The sequence below is a fragment of the Caretta caretta genome, chromosome 8, assembly GCF_965140235.1.
Source record: "Caretta caretta isolate rCarCar2 chromosome 8, rCarCar1.hap1, whole genome shotgun sequence".
Lineage (NCBI taxonomy): Eukaryota > Metazoa > Chordata > Testudines > Cheloniidae > Caretta > Caretta caretta.
Genome location: NC_134213.1, coordinates 98,869,831 through 98,886,883, shown reverse-complemented (window position 1 = coordinate 98,886,883; position 17,053 = coordinate 98,869,831). Strand labels below are relative to the sequence as shown.

General features: G+C 41.2%; 1 protein-coding gene and 1 long non-coding RNA gene across 13 annotated transcripts in view; one reads left to right on the top strand and one right to left on the bottom strand.

Moving 5' to 3' along the window:
- OSBPL9 (oxysterol binding protein like 9) overlaps window positions 1–17,053 on the top strand; it is a 142,935-nt gene that overhangs the window by 32,698 nt on the left and 93,184 nt on the right. For all 11 annotated transcript variants that reach the window (XM_048861480.2, XM_075131853.1, XM_075131851.1 and 8 more), the window contains one exon: window positions 13,908–13,984. In XM_048861480.2, coding sequence (XP_048717437.1) covers window positions 13,908–13,984 — 77 coding nt within the window. The remainder of the gene's footprint in view (window positions 1–13,907; window positions 13,985–17,053) is intronic.
- LOC125641474 (uncharacterized) lies at window positions 7,769–17,031 on the bottom strand. 2 transcript variants are annotated; one of them, XR_007358067.2, is made up of 2 exons: window positions 15,421–17,031; window positions 7,769–8,354 (listed from the first exon to the last, which is right to left on the bottom strand). It is a non-coding gene; the product is annotated as an uncharacterized LOC125641474 (long non-coding RNA). The 2 variants fall into 2 exon arrangements; XR_007358066.2 differs by having other exon boundaries at window positions 7,769–8,182.

Here is a 17,053-nt window from a genome sequence, read left to right as displayed (position 1 = left end):
TGTAAATATCTTGCGATGCTGGCCAAAGCAGTGTCATGAGAATACCTGTTTTCACTTTCAGGTGACATTGTAAACAAGAAGTGAGCAGCATTATCTCCTGCAAATGTAAACAAACATGTTTGTCTGAGTGATTGGCTGAAAAAGAAGTAGGACTGATTGGACTTGTAGGCTCTAAAGTTTTATATTGCTTTATTTTTAAATGCAGGTTTTTTGTACATAATTCTACACTTGTAAGTTCAACTTGCATGATAAAGAGATTGCGCTACTGTACTTGTAATGGGGGAACTGAAAAATACTATTTTGTTTTTTACTGTGCAAATATTTGTTATAATAATCATATAAAGTGAGCACTGTACACTTCATATTCTGTGTGGTAATGGAAATCAATATATTTGAAAATGTAGAAAACATCCAAAAATATTTAAATTGTATTCTATTATTCTTTAATAGTGCCATTAATTGCAATTAATCACGATTATTTTTTTTAATTGAGAGCCCTAGTAGCTTTACCTCTTCTGTATCCTTCACCTGCCCTCTGCTTAACTGATGGCAGAAACAGCTTAACTTCACTCTTGCTATACTCTGTCCAAGCAGACGTATGGAATTTGTTTGCCTTGACTAAAAGCCTAGGAGGTAAGAAGACTGAATATCCTCAGCCTGACTATAGGCAAGGAAAGGGAGCTGACTGGAGAGAGAGCAGTGGAACTGTCATATATTAACTTCAGTTCATTTTGCATGCTGCAGTTCTATGGTTAAAATGTCTTCCTCCCAATTTAAAGAGTCCTCTCCCTAGGATGTCATAGCCATGAAATAGCCCTTTTGGTGTTACTACAGTGAGGTCTGACGTTTTTCTTACTTTACCTGGCACTGAGTGTGAAATACTTTTCCCACTGAAGTCAGTGGGAGTTTTACCACTGACTTCAGTGGAGCCAGATTTTCACACCAACAGTTCGGCTATGTTTAAAATAAACATAGTGCATAGGGCTTGATATTACTAGAGTAAAGAATGCAGGAACTCTCATAAAGTCTGTGGGAGTTTTGCCTGAATAAAGAATGAATAATTAGCCCCATTGTCTCAGTGGGTGGGACGGACTTTTTCTCCTGGTTAGGGAGACTGCATTCCTTACAGACAGATCAGCCTATTGGTAAGTAGGTCAAAATGAATGAAAATAAGACTTGCATTTCTCCCTAAGAGACAATGTGTGTTTTTATAACAGTGATTTTTTTTTTTAGAACTGATTCTCTAGTTTTTCCTTTTCATATTCCTGTGCTGCTGCTTTTTTACAGGGATGCTAATTTTGAGATGGTGGGTTTGTGCAGTGTGTTCTCATGTACTGCTCTGTATGACCTAGAAATGCTAGCTTTTAGTGCTGTGTAAACTAGAAGACATGTTGAACATATTTATGTCTCGCCTTTGGATGCCATCGAGCCTTTGCTCGGAAGAGTAATCTGTTGTGGAATAGTTTTCACATTCCACATACATGTTTATATAAATATACATAATCTCTTTTCACTGACAGAGTAAACAAAGTGCTAGAATACAATGGTGACTCTGAAGATGAAACTACTGAATCATTCTGCAGTATGGAAAAGGATACTGGTTGAGAGCATTCATATACCAAAAGAAATGTGACCCCTTCTTTATCTTCCTTTTTATCATCTATCTAACTTCATCAAACAAAAACCAGACTTCTCTTCTTTGTATTCCCTTCTTGTGTCTGACTCAGCCCTTGTCATGCCTGAATTTCATGATGCCTGGCTGAATCAGTGCGGAGACAGCCTCTCCTGTTTTGGATTGACAAAGATCACGGTTTCTGATTACAGGTTTTCTTTCTTGGTTTTTCAGTTTTTTCTCTCCCTTTACTGTTTCTCCTGTTAGAGTGGCTGTACAATTTACCTTCTAGCTTAATTTTCCTTTCTTCTTCATCTCTCCCCTGTGAGATGAGAGGAAATGGCAGAGAGTGAATTTCAGATTGACTTAATACATAAAGAGGAAAAAAAGGGCAACTTTTAAAATAGGCTCTAAAGTTTTGTGGGTTTTTAGTGATCTCTCAGTGCACTTGCGCTCCATATTTATGATTTGTCTTCAGAAAACTTGTGATGCTATGATATTACTTACATTTGTAATTGCATGTCACTACATATTTTGTATGTGTCCATCTACTCTAGTCATAGATAGTGAATCACAGTTCTTCAGTGTTCCGAGGCTGTATCAAAGGTTATGTCTGCACATCAAAGAAAAACCTGCAACTGGCCCAGGCCAACCAACTCAGGCTCACTGGCCTTGGGGTTGTTTCATTACTGTGTGGACTTCTAGGCTTGAGCTGGAGCCTGGGCTCTGTGGCCCTCCGACCTTGCAGGGTCTTAGAGTCTGGGTTCCAGCCCGAGCCTGGAAGTCTATATAGCAATGAAACAGCCCTGCAGCTCAAGCCCCACGAGCCCAAGTCGGCTGGCACTGGCCAGCCATGGGTTTTTCTTTGCTCTGTAGTCATACCCTTTGACACACCTGAGATGTCATAATAGATTACATATGTAACTTCCTATGGATGTACTGTTGATAGAAATGAGGCATATGCTGAAAAGGCTGAACATATTGGAACAAATCCTAATCTGTTACATCCAATATCAGCTCTATTGCTAATGAGTTGAAGAATGCTTCATTGAACTACTCATGGTAAATGTGATATGTTTCAACTATTATGATAGACTCAATTTTGTTCACTGAAGTAATCAGGACTCTGAGGGTAGATTTACCAGATTTTATGTACAAACTTCACTAGCAAATCTTAGTGGAAAAAATGTAATTAATATCTGTCATGGATTATTTTAAAAATGAGACCAGCAAATTGATCATAATCGCTGAACTACCTCACAGTCTAATTTTGTCTGTATTTTTGTGCCTAGTTGACAGTCTGTGTATGCTGAGCTTAGTCAGTCTGCACAACTCTCAGGTTAATCAGTTGGACTATGACCATAGTATATCTTTACACAGTGGATAGGGTTCTTAGAGCATATTCATTTTCCGTCTCTAGTCTAAAATGTGAAGAGACGTTTATAAGCAACTGAATTCACACTTCAAATTTTAAATAGGTGATGCATCTTTTTCACATGGATGTCCTGATCGCTGTTCCTTCTAATTTTTCCCACCGATGTGTGGAATGAATTTTGTTATATGCACCAACATGGAGGTGATGTGTGACACATCACCTTCATATTGGTACACATAACAAAATTCATGTGGTGGGGTTGGGCCGAGGGGTTCGGAGTGTGGGAGGGGGCTTAGGGTTGGGGCAGAGGGTTGGGGTGCAGAGGTGTGAGGGCTCCGGCGGGGGATGTGGGCTCTGGGGTGGGGCTGAGGGGTTTGGGGTACAGAAGACTCCCCACCGCAGCATCTGGGTTGGGGGGAGGAGGTGCCTATCCCTACTGCTGGGGCTGCAGGATAGATGCCCCTCCCCCAGCTGCAGCCCCAGCCTGGGTCCAGGTCACTCTGGGGTCAGGTCAGGCCTGGGGCCAGGCCTCAGACTGAGTTGGGGGAGGGGCGCCCCAGCTGTGGCAGATTGGGGTCCAGGGGACGATATGCAGGTTCCTGGGTAGGTTGCCTGAGTGCCTGTCCGGTGCTAAATAAGCTGCTGCCTGGCCGCACGGCTGCACAGCTTACAGGGAACTTAGGTCCTGATGCTATTTCTGATTTGACCTTTCCGGTGATACTGTTGCTCCATGAACAGCACAGTAGAACTAACTTAAAAAAAAAAAAAAAAAAGGGCGGAGGGCACGGGGAAGGAGGCAGCTTTGCATCTGGAAGTACCCAACACTGTTAACTTGTTTTTATCGTGCTCAGCCTGATCTGCAATGTCGAAACCTTACCGGACTGTTCCTCATGTTGAATGAATACGGTGTGGTGTGTGCTACAAACTTCTTAAAATAACAAGATGTCAGAATTGTATACTTTAAATCTTTTGTCAGTTTCCCTCTTCAAAACAAAAGGTGCATAATAAACCTAACCTGCTTGCCAGAAAGATTGGTCAGAAGTTACAATTTCCCACTTAGTATCTAGTGCAGGTTTTCCCCTAAATTGTTCTTCTGAGTGTTTGGCTAATCCTTTTTTGAATGTTTCCATAGATTGTGCTTCAATGACCTCTTGGCTGTTGTTCCATTCTACAATTGCTCTTACTGTTAGGAAGCTTTTCCTTGCATTTAATCTCTCAACAGTCATTTTGATTAGATTATATTTAACCTTTCTGCTTGTTGTTCCTGAAAATTGCATGCTAGTGAAGTATCTGAGCTTTTCTTAGGGGTTGGTACTGAACAGACGGATGGCTGATGAGTCACTATTGGCTAGAAAGTGTCTGTATGTAGGTCTCTTGGTTGGCAATAGGTTCATAAGGCTGCTGATTGGCAGTAGGTACTAAAACCACCAGTATATAATCTTCACATTGTAGTAATTCCAGGATCTACAATGGTAGAGGAGAGTATTTTAGTACCAAGAGTATTGATGTGATTCCTGAATTACAGCTGTAGTTCATATGAAGCTGAGTGACTTTGACCAACAGTCTAGTCATGGGTGTTTTTTTCATGCTGTAAGCGTATCTGTTTTTGTGACTGGGTGCAGGGTCACTACTGAGTCCCCAGTACACACAAAGAAACACTATCTTTCCTTTCCCATCCACTGAACACCCCTGGAAAAGGGAAGGGCATATGAAATGCTGCTGGAGGGACAGGAGAAGGAGCGTGTATGTAGGGAAGGTTCTGAAGCTTGGATTGATGCTTGGTCTTGCGGAAGTTTGTTCATTCTTTGGACTGTGTTGTTTGGTTTGTATTTATAAAGGTTCCTTGCTGCTGAATAAACTTTACTGTCTGTGGCTGTTAAGTTTCTGCCCAATCATCCCAATTTATCTCTCTGTGTTTTACAAATCCTTAGTTTTGAGTACAAGTCCTATAGGGGGTAGTTAGCAAATCTTACCATATTACCTTGAGCACTGTAATCCTGCTTCAGTCTCAGTTTGGAGGATATGAGACACCACAACAGAAAGATGAATCAGCAAACAACCCTAGCTGTACGCTTTAGAGTAAAGTGATCACAGAAACACAACTTGGGCAGAGGGTCCTGGTATGCCTTGAGCTACTTAAAATCTTTTGGCATTGACTGCACTTCATTTTAAGGGCTAGTCTACACTGACCAATGTGTGGTGACGGCGCAGGATATAAAAAAACAACCTCAATAAGGATATAAAAACCCACCTCAACAAGGGGTGCTGGGGCACTGTTTACACTGGCGCTGTACAGCGCTGCAACTTGCTGTGCTCAGGGGTGTGTTTTTTCACACTCTTGAAAAAGAAAGTTCCAGTGCTTTAATTGCCAGTGTAGACAAGCCCTAACTGTCGACGAAATGAGTAATCTTTTTTTCAGGGAGGAGGTCTGATGGCCACCACATTGTATTTGAAGACTATCCTTTAGTACACAAGGATTTGAAAAACTCCATAGACACTTGAAATGTTGGTAAGAATGAGAAGAATTACAAGTTCAATATATATCACTGCTGATAATTCATTTGTGTTTGTAGCATTGTTGTAGCCATGTTGGTTCCACCATATTAGAGAGATGGGGTGGGTGAGGTAATATATTTTAATGGACCAACCAGGACTGGCTCAAGGCACCAGCAAAGCAAGCACGTGCTTGGGGCAGCACATTTCCAGGGGCAGCATTCCGGCCATCCTTTATTTTTCCCCCTGGCCCCGCTCAGTCAACCAATGAGCCCCTGCGTGGGGCAGGGCGGTGAGCTCAGCGCAGGGGGCCCGGCCTGGGGGCGGGCCCAGCCCTGGCCCCCTGCCGTCGGGGGAGCAGGGCGACGCTGCTCCTCCTCACCCCGCCGCATGTGTCACAAGCGGTGGAGGAGCCTGTGTGGAGCCCGGAATCAGGACAGGACCCATTGCCCCAGGTGGCTTGGTGCTGGGCGGGCACCCCTGGTCTGCCCCCTTCCCCACGGCTGACCCGCCCCCCAGCTGCTCTGTTGGTTACTGTCCCCTCTGCGGGGGTGGGCCGGGTTTGAGATCAGGCTGGGGGCCCATGGGCGGTATGTACAGCCCTGAGCACCTCACTCCAAACACTGCTATAGCATTACACATTCTTTTAACATTACCAGTATCAGTGGCTTCTGGTGAGTGCAGTTTCTCAAAACTGAAATTACTAAAAAATTATTTGAGGTCCACCATGTCTCAAAATTGTTTGTCAGGACTCTCATTAATTTCAGTTGAAAGCACCATTGCAAAAAATTTAGATTTCACTGAATTATTAAGACTATGCAAGTATAAAAACCAGAAAAATTCAGTTCATATAAATTCTTTTAATTTATGAGAAACTGGGCACACTGGAAGACTAATGTTTTTTCATTACAGTGAATAGATGAACTCAAATTGTTTGTAATTGTGATTGTTAAAATTAAATGAATACACTAGTAGGAAATAGTGAAATAAAACAAACTACAAATTCTCTTTTCATTTTTTTTTAATTTTAAACAGTCAAAAAAACCCAAACCAAAACAAAATTGCAAAGTGCAAAACCAAAAAAAAAAGGGGGGGGTGGGGTGGCAGCAAAACTACTTTTGCTTGGGGTGGCAAAAAACCTAGAGCCGGCCCTGGGACCAACTTCTGTTAGTGAAAGATAAGCTTTGACCTGAAGAAGAGCTCTGTAGGCTCGAAAGCTTCTCTTTCACCAAGAGAAGTTGGCCTAATAAAGGATATTACCTCACCCACCTCGTCTCTGTTATTCACTAGTGGTTTGTTTAAGAAGTGTAAACTGTGTGAAACATCCCTGCTCTGCCAGACAATCGGATCTCATTCTTGGGGTGGGACCAGAGACATTTCTTAGGAAAAATATAATTAAGCAATATGCTACTGTCAAAATGAAGGATATAATATTTTGAAACTAGACTTATGCCATCTGACTTCAAGGTATACTTTTTTTCATAACAGATCTTGTTAGTCAGGTATATGGAACAGTAATTTGTGTTTCAGAGTAGCAGCTGTGTTAGTTTGTATCCGCAAAAAGAAAAGGAGGACTTTTGGCACCTTAGAGACTAACAAATTTAACAAATTTATTTATGCGCAAATAATCTCTAAGGTGCCACAAGTCCTCCTTTTTCTTTTTGAGTCATTTGTGTGTTGCATTAAACTAAATCTGTTTTGCAACCATCTGCTTAGTTTGGAGGTCATGGAGGCTGGAAATGCTGTCTTTTTAGTTCTGTTGCATTATAAACCTGTCCCCAACAGCTTCTTCATATTAACACTTAATGTTAGATCAGACCCAATTAGTAAATTCTTCTTGCCATTCCATATTATAGGGCAGCCCTCACCCTTCATCTGTCTGTGCTGTCGGGGAAGAGGAGGGAAAGATTCAATTTAACTAAAATAAGAGACAGATTGTGACCCTTGTTGCCTGGAGGGGCCACACTGAGATTGCTTAATTAGGACAAACTGCAGAGAATGGGGCAGACTATCCGCCAAACTGGTGGTTATTCTAATGATTCAGTTCACCAAGCCAGCAACAAAACAGCTTCTACTATACCTTACTGGTGTCCCAGAAGCCAAAACCACAACTCCCTTAAAGCAATCCAACCTGGGGCTCCCACCCAGACAGCCACTCAAATATGATGAGGATTACTGAAAATCTTTTTGATCACATATAAAGTTTTACCAATCCCAAGGAATGGGATACATTACCCACCAGGTCAATGAATATTTCAGAACTTGCCTAAATACATGCTTACAGCCAATTCTTATTAACTAAGTTTTATTTAAAAAGAAAAGAGAGAGTATTGTGGTTAAAAGATCATTATTCATATATAACATGTCTATAAAGTTTTTAGGTCAATTTCACGTTAGAGATGGTGAGCTGCTGAGTTGCAAAAAGTTCTTTCAGAATCAGTTCTGTAGGCTATAATCCAATAGGCAAGTCCATATGCAGAGTCTGTATAAATTCTTCCATGAAAAATAGGGTAATCCAGACTGGCACTGGAGACCTCAGTTTTGTGTCTCAAGCTTCCACTGACCAAGCTTAAGCAGATCTGAGATAACAGGATCAGGGCCTTAGTTCTTTTATAGATCTCTGGCAAAACATTGATAGCCTCTTGACAGCAGGCATTCCTTAGGTGAAGAGCATTGTGACTTTGAAGTAAAACCTCTGTTTCCTATGTATATACAGATAATAGTTGCATTCATCAGCATAAAGTAATTATCCATTAATTAGTTCATAGAAAATTTACTACAAACTTCCATGAAGTTTCATCTAAATGCTAATATTCCCTTTTGAGCTCTGAATCAATAGCAGATAGTACCAGAGACTGGCTGGTTACATAACATCTAAAAAGAGATAGGTAAACACAAATACAATTAGTATCTTTTTCCAATTCTCTAAAAATACCAGTTTGCATTTCAAAGCTCTAGTCTAGTGGTTCCCAAACTTGTTCCATCGCTTGCGTGGGGAAAGCTCCTGGCGGGCTGGGCCGGGCCGGTTTGTTTACCTGCCGCGTCCACAGGTTCGGCTGATCGTGGCTCCCAGTGGCTGCGGTTTGCTGCTCCAGGCTAATTGGAGCTGCTGGAAGCAGCGGACAGTATGTCCCTCGGCCCGCACTGCTTCCAGCAGCTCCGATTGGCCTGGAGCAGCGAACCATGGCTACTGGGAGCTGTGATCGGCCAAACCTGCAGACGCGGCAGGTAGACAAACTGTCGCGGCCCACCAGGGGCTTTCCCCGCACAAGTGGTGGAATACGTTGGGGAACCACTGCTGTAGTCTATCTAACGTGACTTTGGTAATTAGGGCCATTCCTTATAAATATCTAACATTTATATACTTTTAAAATATATCTTTAAAGGTTGAATTTGGTCATTTACCTTGCTAGTTGTTCAACATGTTCTGGCTCAGTGTCACGCCTACCCCCTCCAAATGGTATGAACTCTGCCCTATATTAGTGGTTAGCATGCAGACGTACTCAGATGGTTTGGAATGTAGCCCCTTCCTAAAGACTGGAATTGTCTTCAAACAGGCCATAATACAAGCCGCAGGGCAGCTTTTGCAGCTGGCTACTGTGCATGCACAGCATACCCTGGCATTAGCATGATGCAGATTTTTCTGTTTCACAAGGTTATTTAATTCTTAAATTATTTTTGTGTTGAAATTTTCCATGCTTTGTTTCTGACCAAAAGCTCCCCTCCCTCCCCCCCAAAGGTGGGGGGGGGGTGAGAAGAGAGAGGGGAGACATTTGAGGAAGTAACTTTCAGAGGGGGGTGTGACAGAATTGGGGGAAGGAAATGTACTCCTTTCATTCACCTAATTTTTTTTTAAATTTATTTTCATTCTGCTCACCTGAAGCTGATGGTCAGCCCACCCAGGCCACTAAAACACTTGGTAAACAAAGTGGACAGCTATAGCAATAAACTACAAGCTGAACCATACAATTATCATAGTAGTCCTATGGGCCTTAGCAAACATTAAGGCTGTGTTCTTATCTTTCTGGTAGTCTGTTTAATTTACCTTCTTTAAATTCCTTTTTTGGTAGCTGAAATAACCTTTGAGCACTTACTTTCAGAATTTGACATGCAAGCACCTCTGTCTAGGTATTTATATGCTCCCATCACCATATAATAGTGCAACAGTTCTAGAGAACTTTTCAGAAGTCATTGACACCAAAGGTGGAAATGATCTATTTGGGCGTCCAATTCATTCTGCTGCTGTCTGCAGAAGCTTGCTTTCTTGTACATTTTCAGTTGTTCTCTCTAAATTAATTCAGAAGAAATCCAGTGCGGAAAAGGACCTAGGGGTGACAGTGGACGAGAAGCTGGATATGAGTCAGCAGTGTGCCCTTGTTGCCAAGAAGGCCAATGGCATTTTGGGATGTATAAGTAGGGGCATAGCGAGCAGATCGAGGGACGTGATCGTTCCCCTCTATTCAACATTGGTGAGGCCTCATCTGGAGTACTGTGTCCAGTTTTGGGCCCCACACTTCAAGAAGGATGTGGATAAATTGGAGAGAGTCCAGCGAAGGGCAACAAAAATGATTAGGGGTCTGGAACACATGAGTTATGAGGAGAGGCTGAGGGAGCTGGGATTGTTTAGCCTGCAGAAGAGAAGAATGAGGGGGGATTTGATAGCTGTTTTCAACTACCTGAAAGGGGGTTCCAAAGAGGATGGCTCTAGACTGTTCTCAATGGTATCAGATGACAGAACGAGGAGTAATGGTCTCAAGCTGCAGTGGGGGAGGTTTAGATTGGATATTAGGAAAAACTTTTTCACTATGAGGGTGGTGAAACACTGGAATGCGTTACCTAGGGAGGTGGTAGAATCTCCTTCCTTAGAGGTTTTTAAGGTCAGGCTTGACAAAGCCCTGGCTGGGATGATTTAACTGGGAATTGGTCCTGCTTTGAGCAGGGGGTTGGACTAGATGACCTTCTGGGGTCCCTTCCAACCCTTATATTCTATGATTCTATGATTCTATGATTCAGTGACAGAGATTGAGTTATCTACTCAAATATATTAGTATTTTTGTATTGTATCTGATGATCAAACCTAAGTATAGAATGACTAGGATTGCCTTTGAAGGACAGAAACAAAATAACATTAGAACCTTTTTCAGGATACCCGTTGCTATTCATCCGGATGTATTGAAACTGTGTGCCTGAGTTGTTGCAGCCCCAGCCAGTTCTGTAAGCTTTAGCTTATTAAGCAAATGTATAATGATGGTGTGTCTAAAACACCTACCTAAGAATTTAAATTAAAAAGAGAAAACTAGAAAGTTACAGCTTTTGAAACATTCAGCTTTTGAAACTGTACTGCTGTATTCTGAACACTCTCTTTTCACTTAATCAGACTCCTTAAAGGGTGACTGTGGGTGAAGAGGCAAGGACTTAATCAATCTATTGTTGGACTAACATTTTGTCTAGTCCTTTTGGGTTTTTTTGTTTTTTTTTAAGGCATCTAGAGCCCTACTAGCTTGCCCTCCCTATACATTAAAGTTGTATTTATTGTGTTTTCCAGAGCATTGTATAGAGATCAAAAAAGTCCATCCACCCAATTTAAACATTATTCCTGTAGGAATTTTATTTACCTATTATTGTTGCAAGTAAAACCTAGTATTACTGTAATTACTGTAAAAACGTGTGTACTTTGTGCATTTGACAATACTTTATAGTTTGTTTCCCCGTGTAGGTCCATAACAAAGTAACAGAGGAGAGAAACTTTTTTAAAAACAGGAAAATGTGATTAATATCACAACAGGTCGATAAAGAGTTGAGGCAGGTACAGTAATTAGCCAGTTTTTAAACCAAAATTGAACTTCAAATTTATATTTAACTCTGAATCTATTATTGTTGCTTTTGCCCTGCAACTTTCAGCTTTTCATTGTGCTAGCCACTATACAAACTCTGATTTTAAAAAGACAATCTGCTGTACATTTATTTCTCAGTTATGCAATTTCCTGCACTTTGGCTAGGGGTGTGTTGCGTGTTGTTTAACATGACTATTTTAGTAACAATACAGCATGCAAATCTCTATACTGATTGGCTGAGGGCCTCAGAATTCCCTGTCCATATAATTGCAAGAAACAAGGCATCCAAATTCTGATATCTCAGCCCCATCTTGTCTCCTCTCTAAACGTTGATGTTAAATAAAATTTATATTTGACAAAGGAAGCACTCCTTTATACAGTTTGTATGGAATAGGTTGAATAAACCTTCCTCCCCAACATCTTCTGCTACTCCTCCCTTACAAGTCTTGTGATTTTTAGGTGGGATTGGAGGACAGAAAGTCGAAGCAGCCATGATGTGGGCATGTGGATACAGAGGTCAGAGGAATATAAGCAATGAGAGGACAGGTGGAGATGGAGAATACATTTCAGTATATACTCTTTGAGTTGAGTAATAAGCATACCATACACAATCAAACTTTGAAGACCAAAATCTTTGTATAATTAGTCCACTTTGATTGTTCCCTTGTAAACAGGAAGCTCCCTCAAGTAGTCTTATTCGTCATGCGCACTATTTGTGTTATTTATTGGATGAGGAACTAGAAACAATTGGGAGTAGTAATTGGCATGAAGTCAGTGTTCCTTTCTCTTCTTCTCCCTCAAATTCACTAAATGCCTCCAGTCGCCATCACCCTTTTTTCTTCACCCAGTTTCTAATGTCCTTGTCACTTCCTGTACCGTTGCTGTGATATTCCACCACAGCAATGAACTTTTTAGCGTATGCACAACGTGCCTCAGGTGGCACGTGACCAAGATTCATCATGGAATTTGGTCCACTGGTTGGATCATTAGCTTGCTTGGGTACTGACAGGGAGAGTGATGTGAACACTGATCCATGCCCCCCCCAGCAAGGAACTCTTTCAGGCTAGCAAAGTACAGTGAAGCTTTTGTACTGGAAAAAACAGAGTATTAGAAAGTGGGTAAAGAAAAGAGTAGTGATAACCCTCGGTCAGTTTCTGGATCTCTTTCCTGCCCGCAAAGCCCTGCCATATCATTTTGCATTTCATATTGCCCCTCCTTGATCACCATGGCCTGCAAAATGACGCATTTTCACCTGAACCTAGTTTCTGTTTCTCAATAAAAATTTTATAGCTGTGTGATACGGGAATAGGTGGATCATCTTGTGTATATCCTTGCTATTGTATGAGTCCTGGTTCTATAGAAGAAATTTTTTAAACAGGATTGTCTTAATAAATATAATAATTGCTTTATTTTAAAATTGAAAGATACTGAAAAAGAGATCAGGCTCTCTTTATTTGTCTAAGTTATGATACATCCATAATGAAGTAAAATTAGGAGTAATTTATTACAGGTTGGAGCCTCTGGTGACTCAGAAAAATTTGAAAAATATATTCTGTGAAGATACAAGTCTGTTGATGTCATAGATTTTCTGTTTTTACATTTTTTATTGTAATATATTTTACATAGGAAAAAATACCTTATTTCTCACCAGGCACTGTACAGCTTTGTGATACCATGTATAGCTGCTGTGGAAATGATTAGGATGTGTCTTATTTAACTAATTCCATTTAATGAAGAATGTTCATGGGAGCTGATGAACTCAAACAGTAAAGATCCTATTCTCATGTAAATAATCTTTAATAAAAGGCATATGTTTACCATGTCCCCTAGAAAACGGTAAAGCAGAGGAATTGTTTTAAACAGTATTTGTCAAAGGCTCTAGAAGATTAGACCTTTAAAAATTCATCACATGCTACTGATTTGACAGGCATAGGTAAGTGCACCTTCTGATCAAGAAATGTGATTTATGCAAGCATGTAGTTAGATTTTAAAATACCTTGATCAGGGTAGAAAATCTCTCTGAACAGCTCTTAAAATGTGCAATGGCAATTTTTCAAAATCTCCCCATTTAACTCTCCATAAATAGCACTAATGTTGACATGGCATATGCTAATCTGAATCTGGAGTGATTTTTTTACAGCTAAACTATAAACCCTGAAGAGCTGAGATTTTAATGGAAAGCCTGGTGTATTCTCTATAGCTGGTCAAATGTAGTTTATAGAAGTGAGAAGCTAAGCATCTGATTCAGCAAAAGTATGTACAGATTCTTCATTGAGGGCTTGTTTACATGAGAAACTTGAACTCATTTAACTAAAGTTGTGGTTTTTAAACCATCTTAAACTCAAGTATAAAGCTGTGTGAATACTCTTAAACTAAATCAAAATGTCAGTTAATCAGTTTAACATAAACCAAAGTTAGCCACTCCTAAACTGAAATCAGAGTTCACCTGCTGCTGAATTCTCTTCTAGATAACCATTTTAGGTAGTGTGGTTTAATTTAAAAGTTTTAGTCTGGACACAAAACATGGTTTTCAGTCTAAAAACCTTGAAAAAATGGCAGATTTTAAGAAAATATTGAAAATTTTTTTTTGCAGCTCGAGATGCTGATGAGAGAGAGAAGTGGATTCATGCTTTAGAGGAAACAATTCTCCGTCATACTCTTCAGCTTCAGGTAAGTTAACCTTTACTCTTGATCCTGAAGCTCCTTTATTTTCAGAGTAACTAAATAAACTGACTGACCCAACTTCTGATATCAAATATTCCAGTGTAGCTTGTAAACAGCTGATTATCTGATGGTACAAGATACAGTACATAGTGATATATCTGCCCTGGTACCTGAGGTTACTGTTTGTATCCAGCTAAATTTAGGCAAGGTCTCCTGACTTGTTAGATTGTATCTTGAGTAGTTTATTGTATTAGTATGATTTGTTGTTTATCTTCTGCTGAAATAATAATTTTCTCTTGGTTTTGAAAGAGGTAGGCTGGCTTTAAAATGAAGGTATTAGACTGGGTCTTGGGGAAATCTAGGCTCAATTCCTGGCTTTCTCACAGTCGTCCTGTGTGCCACACTTAAGCACGCTGTTTAATCTTTGCCTGAATTCTTTATCTGTACAATGGGGCTAATGCTTCATTTCTTTCACTTTTTTGTGTCTACTAAGATTGTAAGTTCTTAGGACAGGGACTTTCTCTCACTATATTTGTATTGTGCCTAGCACAATGGCACCCAGGTCCCTTATTAGGCCTCCTAAAGTACATATAAAATTTAATACAAATAATAAATATTTTAAAATAGGTTTAGACTGTGCCTCCTCAATGCATATACATCAGTGATTAGAGTGCTATTGTGTTAGGTACTAAGGATTTACTTAAAAACCTTAATCTCAAGGGAGGAGGAGAAAATATTAAGATGACAGTGATTTGGTGAGATGTGAGAAAGGGAAGGTGCTATGCAGAAATAGATACAGTCTCTATCTGTAAGTGTTTATAGTCCAAGAAAATTAGAGAGGTGGGTGGCAGGGCAGTGAAACACTAACAATATATTCAATCTCTATCAAAAGATAGGTTTTAGTGTAGCAGCCATGTTAATCTGTATCCACAAAAAGAAAAGGAGGACTTGTGGCACTTTAGAGACTAACAAATTTATTTGAGCATAAGCTTTTGTGAGCTACAGCTCACTTCATTGGATGCATTCAGTGGAAAATACAGTGGGAAGATTTATATACACAGAGAACATGAAACAATGGGTGTTACCATAGATTTTTTTCTCCCCCATTACCAAATTTAGCCATTGTTTTGTTGGCAGACTTCTTGTAAGCGTCAGAAGTAGTGGATATTGAGATCTGACTCTGATTAAACTACACTCCTGTTCAAAGTGCCCTTCAAATTAAAATTATATAGATAAGTAAAACGAAAAGGAGTACTAGTGGCACCTTAGAGACGAATCAATTTTTGAGCCTAAGCTTTTGTAAGAAAATGATAAATCATTATATTAAACATTTTAACAAGGAAGATGTGTGTGTATATAATATTTATTTGACTGTCAGGAAACAAGGTGCAATGTAATATTTCCCCTCTTTCCCACCCCAGTGCAAGTATTGAAAGGGATACCTGTTTGGACCTGTGGTCTGTTTTCAGCAGTCATCTTCTCAAAAACCTTCTTTCCAATTTTAAAATGCCATAAAACACTGTTAAAGACTGCCCAGCGTAACATCAATTTAGACTTCTTGATCAAAGAACTTCAGTGTTGTCAGCTCCATCTTTTAGCCTGAGTTGTTGAGCAGATATCAAGGTGATATGGAAATAATGTATACACCTTGCCTTTTTAATCTTCAGATATAATCTTTTTTCCTTTGAGTCTGGGAGAACTTGTTCCTTGCCAGTGTATTGGAAGTAGTTCTCTAAACTACCCTCAAACATCTTGGTATCGGCATAGGTAACAGCTGTGGGATTGCATATGAATCCTGTAGGATTGAATCCTTAGATTTCAAATAGTGATTACAGCTGAGACTTTCATTGGAGTCTAATGGAGTCAGGCAAATTCATTGGGAGTTGAGATGTGTCTAATTCCCTTTGACTTCACTGAAAAGCCCATCTTAAATATTTTTTCTACCATACTACCTCTGAGTCTAACCTTTAAGAAGTTAGCATTTTATTTCAACTGAAAACCACCATGAGGGCTGCTGCTTTAAGAGGACTACTAGTTTTGACTGGTACCTATATAAGTCAGTGAAGAAGAGATTTTCTAAAGCTTTTGTTTAGACTAGGATTTAAAGATTTGTTAGGTCATATTAGCAAGCTTGTTCTAAGGAACACCTCCTAAAACTGGTCAAGACAAGGCATGCTGTATTTTATCAAGCACTTCAACTGCACCAGTTTAGCATTTGCTAAAGTAAAGTTGGCCTTTTCTTGACCAGAATTTCAAGTGGTGTGTTTAAATTTGATCAAAGTAGCTACCAGATCTAACAAACCTTTACATCTTAATCTAGCCAAAGCTCATATTTGTTGTTGTGGCAAAGCCCTGAGGTATCGCTAGTGAGTTGGGGGCTGTCCATACATTCTATAACACATTTTGGGGTGATTTTTCAAGACCTACCTACTCCCTTGCTTGTGTTACGTGCACAATTCAGGGTCTCTCTCCTCCCCCCCCCCATGCTTACCTAATGTATGGACAGTTATATAGTCGTTTTCTTAAGAATTTGGGGGATGTGTGGGGGGCGCTCTCTTGGTTTCTGAGCCGTGGTTGCCCCTGAGCATTCCGATGCCGCCGCCCCCATTGGCGAGCACAGGGAGCGGGGACAGCAGCCGCAATCTGAACGGGAAACAGCCGGAGACGCGGTAGCTAAGCAGCAGGCCGGGGGCGAGAGGAGGCCTCGGCCGCGTGGGCCCGTTGTCGGCAGACCAGGCCGGACTCCTGTCGGCCCGGTGCGCGGCAAGCCAAAGCGAGCCCCGCCCGCCCCACGATGCGCTGGAGTCAGGCCGCCCTTGTGTCACCGCGTCACGGGGCTTCGCAGAACAGAGGGGGCGGCGCGGGGCGGATTGCGCTCGCTCAGGCAGCGGCTCGCGCCGCCCCGCCCCGTCACTGGCCGCCGCCGGGGAACACGCGCCTGACCTCCGCCTTGAGCCTTCTCAGCCGCAGCCCCCGCGGATTCAGTCCGACGGGGCCGCCGGCCGCTGCCCGCACAATCGCAGCGGGAGCCTGGAGGGAGCCGGATGTCACCTCACCTCTTAGGGGAGGGGCTCC